This window comes from Neophocaena asiaeorientalis, unplaced genomic scaffold (assembly GCF_003031525.2).
Source record: "Neophocaena asiaeorientalis asiaeorientalis breed wild unplaced genomic scaffold, Neophocaena_asiaeorientalis_V1.1 scaffold1004, whole genome shotgun sequence".
NCBI classification, from domain to species: domain Eukaryota; kingdom Metazoa; phylum Chordata; class Mammalia; order Artiodactyla; family Phocoenidae; genus Neophocaena; species Neophocaena asiaeorientalis.
This window is the reverse complement of record NW_020174276.1, coordinates 462,240-468,944: the sequence shown is the minus strand read 5'-3', so window position 1 is coordinate 468,944 and position 6,705 is coordinate 462,240. Positions and strand designations below refer to the sequence as shown.

Below are 6,705 nucleotides of genomic sequence, written 5' to 3'. Positions count from 1 at the left end.
CTTCTCTCCCGAGTGGCGTGAGCAGCAGCAGACCTCGGTGACACGACCCACGCGGAGCCCTTAGGGAGCGGCCTGGAGCTGAGTGACAGGCGGGCCCTGCCAGGTGGGCTGACTGGGGAGAAGATGCCCTGCGCCCCACTTTGCCAGCGTGGGCCAGGCAGCCCCCCGGGAACCTGTGCATTAGTGAGAGCTGGCCTGCGGGCCCTTCCCGGCTCAAGAGAGCCTCAGATGGAAGGCTGACGGGCTGCTCACCCCCGCCCCCTGCCGGCATCGTGAGAATAAAGCAAGCTGCCTTCGAGGGTGACTCCTGACTCCTGGCCTCCTCGTGTTCATTCTCCTTCATTCTCCAGCACCGGGGGCTGGCGTGGGGCCGGGCGGGTCAGGGGGAAGCTGAGCAACAGCGAGGTGTTCTGAAGTCAGCCTCCAGCACTCTGGGAGGAGGGACAGAGCCACCAGAGTCATTTCAGAGGTCTGCCACGGTCACAAGGGTGGTGCCCAGGTGCAGGAAGGATGGCAGAGACCTGTCTCAGGACTGGCGACTGAGCCTGGAGCCGGCATGTGCATGAGGCCAACACCCCTGCTCTGGTCAGAGTCGTAGAGAAGTGGTTCCACCCTCTCCCTGCCCTGCAGCTCAGGGAGTGCCCTAGCGTTTCTGGAAGGCACAGGCTTCCTTCCCTGTTTGGGGACCCCACAGTGCCTAGCCCCCAGAAGATGCAAAGAAGTGTCTTTTGACCAGATGAGTACCCGGTGGCTGCGGGAACTCCCAGAGGTTCCATTCAGCACAGCAAACCACTGGGCATCTGCTCAGTGTCAGGAACCCTGCTAAGTCCTGGCTGGGGCCAAGGCCCCAAAGACAGCAACTCCAGGGGCACCGTCTGTGCGGTGAGCCCTTGAGTAGGCGCTGGCTCCTGAAAAGACCCAGGATGCTGCCAGCACATTAAGTGGGTGAGGATACATTTAAAAATTCTCTTGAAAGAGCAATGTAGACCTCTTGTTAATTTTGCTAACTTGCTGAGATAGGCGTGAGCAAGAAACCTGAGCCTGCGTTCCCAGAAGCGGAGTGCCCTGCTGTCTAACAGCTGGGAGGGAAGACCCAGCATGTCACGCAGAACGCCAGCGGCTTCAAGGGGGGAAAGGGCTTGTTGATGAAAAGGGGCAAACACGAGACACCACCTTCCTCTTACCCCTCAGAGGCCTCTGGAGCTGGGGGCTAGGAACATCAACTCGTGACCGGCCCCCGCTCCTCGGGAGGGGACACTCCATATGGGCCCCTGTGAAGAATGGGATTCCAAGGACCCAGCCCATCGCAGAAAACCGGCTGGAGTTGGAGACTAAGGCCACCTGTTCCCTGAGCATCCCTCTCTGGCTGCTGGGGGCTCACTGTGATGGCTCTGGAGGCACCTCGCTTTTGCTCTGGGGTGGGGGCCAGGACAGGCCCGGATCCGAGGGTCCCTCGGCTGTGTGAAGGCTGGTGCTGGGGCTTGGCTCTCACTGGCTCCGGGAAATGTTGACACCAGGAGATCTGGAAGCCCTTGGCAACCGGCGCACTGGACCAGTGACTTAACTGGGCGGAGTGGTGGAGCTGGGATCAAAAAGAGCCGCTGGGTGGCCAACAGCTGCCACTTTCCCCCTTAGAAGGAGGAGGAGCGGTGCTCAGCCAGCAGGCGCCACCCGAGCTCCCACCAGCCAGCAGCTCTCGCCTGGCCTGGTCTTCAGGGGCCCCATGGTCCCTGTTGTGCCCGTTTTGGGAGCGAGGACGGGGCTCTTCCCCAGAGCCTCCCTATTCCTGCCAGCCACCCATGCTGACCCGCTTCGCTTGGACTGAGGGTGTGGGGCAGGGAACAGCTGGCGTCCCCTAGCCTGGAGAAGGTCCCCAGGCAGGTCCCTCCACACTCCCGTGGAGGACAAGGCCCGGAGGAGAGCCCCGCCCACTCCCGTAGGCTCTGGGCCTCCTTTGGGGTGCAGCCTCCCTGGACGCTGATCCCAATGACCCCTCACCGACAGCCTGGAGGAAGCCAGGTCACAGGTCCTTTGAACCCTAGGGCCCCCCACCTCTCCAGTCACTAGGTGGTAGCAGGGACACTGGGCCGGTGGGAGGGCTGCGGGTTGACGTGGAGCGTGGAGCCCGCACAGGGACGCCCGCCCGGTTTCTCGAGACCATCAGGTGCTCAGAGAGCGGGTTCACTGGAGGGAAGGTACACAGCCGAACTGGAAAGGGCTAACGATGGGCTCCTTGGAGGCTTGGGGGTCCGGGCCCTCTCTTGTGCCTTTCTCCGCGCCCCACCCGACACCAGAGGCGAGAGCATCCTGGGAGGCACCACGCTGGAGCGGGGAGCTTGGAAGGACCACCCCCCTGGACAGCTACCTGGAGTACTAGCTTCGACCGCATAAGCGCCACAGGGACGCCTGCAGCGCCCCCCAGGAAAAGCACAGGAAGTACTTCAGTGTGTGGTTCCTGCCCAGGGCCCTTCCGAAGGCCAGGAGGGGCCGTGGCTACGTGCACTGCTGACTGCTGGGTTTCGGGGAAGCTCCCCACGCCACCTGCCCTGGGCAGTTGCCCTCAAAATGGCAGGTGGTCAGAGGGTCCTTCCCTAAGCGGGCCCAGGCAGGAGAACAAGGCCACTCTTTGCCAGAGATTGGGGGGCGGAGGGGAGAGACAGCCCCATGCCCCGCCCGGAACCAGGCAGGCAGCCCTGGGAGACGGTGGGCACTGGGTATTAGGGGGCTGAGAAGGGAGCGCTGACAATGGCCAAGAGTAAAGCAAACGTACACAAGGAGGAAGGGGACCTCCAGGCCTGCCCCCACTCGGTGCCTGTGCCGTCTAGGCAGGTGGAGGGATGCCGGTCACCCAGCTCTGCCCGTGTGTGTGACACAGCCCTGGTGCTTGGGATAGCTGGTAACTGTTTATTGAAAGAAGCAGGGGGGGCGGGGGGGCATCACCCTCAGGCCTGGATGTGGCTCTTGGCGCTGAAGGCCAGGTAGTAGATCACTAGGCCGATGGCAGCGGCCAGTACCTCGGTGGAGACCCAGGGCCCATTCCAGGTGCCCTGCAAGAAAGGAGGCCAAAGTCGTTCTCGGGGGAGGGACGGGTGAGAAGGCCGGCCGCTCCAGCCACCCTCCTCCTGGGGCGCGAAGACGCACTGGTCCACCTGGCTCAGCCCCCGGCTCCCTCCTTCCCCTGTGCCAGGCCAGCCCCTTCTGGCCACTCACCCGATGGTCCACGCTGACTGTGAACAGAGGTGGGATGATGGATATGTCCTCGTTATTTCTCTGAGCCTGTGAGGGAGGTGCTGGGGTCAGGGGGCGATGCTGGGTGGGGTGGGAGAGGCAGGAACACCGGCCAGAGTCGTGGAAGGAGAAATGTGGGCGAAGGAGTGACACGGAAGGCACAGGGCCAGGTGGGGTGGGTGAGCAGGAAGGCGCCCACCGGCCATCCTGCTCCAAGTCAGAGAGGGGACCTCAGGGTGGAGCCAGCTGGGGCAGTGGGCTATGCCCCCGCTACTGCAGGCCTGGGTGGCCTTCGGGGACACTCACCTTCCTCAGGAGGCTGTAGGACTCCTCGTCAAAGAATCTGACCTCGTAGGTGCCTGCGTGGGCGCTCTTGTGGTCTAGGCTCCAGGACACCTGGGTGGGGTGTGTTCGGCAGGGGGTGGGCAGTGCACATGGCGCCACGGCCAGCGCATCGAATTCAAGAACCCCAGCCCTGCCGGCCCGGCCTTCAAGCCACACCTGTGAACGGGTGGCCTCCCGCGAAAGTGACTACCACAGCATCCCTTACCTGGTATCGGCCCACGTCCTGGCCCCGGGTAACAGGAAACTGTTTTCCACTGACGTCAGCATAAAGAGCCATGTTCTGGGGGAGGGGATAAAAGGAGAGTCACCTTCTCCCCTCTCTGGCTGCAGGTGAGGCCCCGCTCTGCCACCCGGAGTAGCACCCTCGGCCTGTGTGTGGGTAAGGAGGCCGCCGGGCACAGCCGGGGACTGCGGTGTGTCTGGCGGGGGTACTCTCCACGTCTGTCTCCCTCCTTGGGGGCCACATCTCCCCTACGCCTGGCCTCCCTAACGCATGGCAAGCCTGTTAACTGGACACGGGCGGGATGAGTGAAGTGTTCTTGTTTCTTCTCTGAGCCTGGAAGGGGGTGTCACGGTCGCGGACACCCAACGTGCTACCTAAGGAAGACTGTACCCACAAAGGCCCAACTTCCTTCCTTCTCTGCAGAGGCCGAGGCCACGGCTGCTTGGTCTTGAAATGACGAAACACACGTGGACACACACTTCGGCAAAGAGCAACCAGCAAAGGGACGCAGAAGCCTGGGGGCTGACCCTGGCTGTCTCTCCCTTCACACGTATGCTCTTTCCACACACAGCAAGATGCCTGTCTATGTCACCGCACATAGATGCAGCAGAGCAGGCAGGTGAGGGGAATGTTCTTTAAGTATCTGCTAGAATCTGGCCTGGCTGTGCCCTGATCTCTCCTACACCTGGGAATCAAAACCCTGATTCTCCCTGTCCACACGGACCCCCAGGTCTGACCCCATCCACTGCCAGTGAGGGCCCCAGGTCTCAGCCTCACTGCTCACCTCTCGCCCCTGCACCCTCCTGGCTGAACCCCCACTGCCTCACCTGGACCCTGTTCTTGCAAGTCAGGGAGATCTCCACGATGAAGACAGTCTCAGTAGAAATGACGGCATCCGAGGTGGTATAGTAAGAAGGGGTGATCTGGGGCTCCACACAGGCCTCTGCTGTAGAGGCAGAGATGAACGGCTAAAGCCTGGCTTGTGCTTGCTGGGTTAGGGGCAGAAGGGACCACCCTAACCCCACTTCCCAGAGCTCATCAGCTGAGCACACGAAGGGCCCTTTGGACCCTGCCAGGTGGGGTCTGGGAGACAGATTCAAATGATCAGTCAGAAGTAGCGGTCTTGAAGGAAGGCAGGGGAAGGGAGACAGGAAGACTTTGTACAGGTGGAACCTCAACGTACAGGCAGAACAGGTGAGTGTGTGTGCGTGGGGGGGGGCGCTGCATGAATTCACTGCACGACTCGAGTCTGTGCCTGGACCTGCAGACAGGGAAGCCGTGCGATGGTTTAGGGGTGCGGTCTGCCCTGGAGCACCCTAGAAGCCCAGCGGGTGGCCAGGCTGCCCTCAATTCAGAGCCATGCATGGCTCTGGACAGTTTACTGAAGGCTTCTTCTGCAGACGCAAAGCGTGGTGCTGCTGGCAACCTATGGGGGCTTTTGATATGAAGGAAAGGGTCTCTGCCCCAGACAGTTGACAGAAAGCCACGACTGGCCCCAGCGTTTCCGGAGGGAAAGAAATGGCAGAGGGTCTGGGTCCGTAAGCATAACTTGTCCCCTTGAACAGCGCTGCACTGAGAAAAAGGATGCTGCCGTAGTCATCTCCACACTGCTAGAGGCTAAAGGGAAGGAAAGGTGCCACCTAAATCACAAGGCGCCAACTGCTCTCCAAATGTGGTGTCCGGGCAGGGCCGTGACTTAGGCTGAAGCAGTCAGAGGAGGCCGTGGGACTGGAACGGCGGGAGGAAGCGGGAGGAAGATGCCTGGGAACATGGGTGGGAGGCGGTTCTCAGGAGCCACATCCCCCAGATCCTTCCACGCTCTGCTAGACTTGACCTTTTTCCTATGGACACGGGGGAGCACAGAGAGGCTTTATAGTTAGGTCTGTCCTTTCCAGGCATCACTGACTATAGCGTGGGGGGGTTCCTGAGGAGCAGGTGAGCAGGGTGCAGGCGGGGAGGCCAGTTAGGCTGGTGAAACACTGCAGGCATCAAGGGCGCTGGCCTGAAGTAGGGCAGGTAAAGTGAATGCACTGAAAGTGGCCCTGACCCACTCCAGGCCCCCAGGCCCGGGGTGGGGGCTCCTGCAAGGACCTCCTCCTAAACAAACTTCTGGACTCCAGTCTGAGCTCAGCCCTGCCACTAAGTGTTAACAACCTTTCAAGAACGTGAAGCCATCTGACTCCGCCGGAAAAACCCTATAAGGATATGGCAAGGCCTCGGGGGAAACAAATCAACCGCCTGATCTAGGCACTCTAGGCCCACTCATCTTTCCCTCTTCAGTTCCTTTCTAACTCGCCCGCACTCCGGGCCCCTCTGCCCGGACCGTCCCTGCTCCCTCTTCACTCAGAGATCTCTTCCTGGAGAGGCCTGGCCCCACCGCACCGGCTCAGGTGGCTCCTCTCCACCGGCCCAGTTTCTCGCTCCGATCGCCCGGCGCTGCAGAGCTTTGCTCCTGTCCGACCCCCCTCCGGGACCGGGAGCTCCTGGAGTGGCAGCAGGGACGTGTGTCATTTCTCCTGCTGGAGCTGGGGCCAGGCGCACGGGAGAGGCTCTGGGACTCTTCCTCGCGGAAGTAGACGAGGGACAGACTAGACTGTTTCTCCCAGCAGCCCAGCTGCTTGGTAAACTGAGCTCCGGCCAGGCCGCTACCTGAGCAGTGGGAGAGGCCGGACAGCAGGAGGAGCGCCAGGGCGCCGAGAGATGCCAGCGCCGCCATCGCCTCTTCTCTGCCGAGGGAAAAAGAGAGCGACTCCCCTGAACACGAGGAGCAGACGAGGAAGCGCGACGCGTAAGAGGCCGCAGCAGCCAATCAGGGACCGGCGGGCCGGGCGGGCCTGTGACGTCGCCAGCGGCACTGACGTGTCCCCTCCCCGGACCAGGGGCCCAGCTGGCCGCCCTCCCCCGCAAGA

At 61.9% G+C, this 6,705-nt stretch overlaps 1 protein-coding gene across 2 annotated transcripts; it reads right to left on the bottom strand.

Moving 5' to 3' along the window:
- Window positions 1-2,881: 2,881 nt before the first annotated feature.
- SSR4 (signal sequence receptor subunit 4) lies at window positions 2,882-6,649 on the bottom strand. 2 transcript variants are annotated; one of them, XM_024755802.1, is made up of 6 exons: window positions 6,446-6,641; window positions 4,624-4,742; window positions 3,779-3,853; window positions 3,535-3,624; window positions 3,211-3,276; window positions 2,882-3,047 (listed from the first exon to the last, which is right to left on the bottom strand). In XM_024755802.1, exons 1-6 carry the CDS (start codon window positions 6,510-6,512, stop codon window positions 2,943-2,945), a joined length of 522 nt encoding a protein of 173 aa, XP_024611570.1. In that variant the 5' UTR covers window positions 6,513-6,641; the 3' UTR covers window positions 2,882-2,942. The 2 variants fall into 2 exon arrangements, with proteins under 2 accessions (XP_024611570.1, XP_024611571.1); XM_024755803.1 differs by having other exon boundaries at window positions 2,899-3,047; window positions 4,624-4,739; window positions 6,446-6,649.
- Window positions 6,650-6,705: the final 56 nt, after the last annotated feature.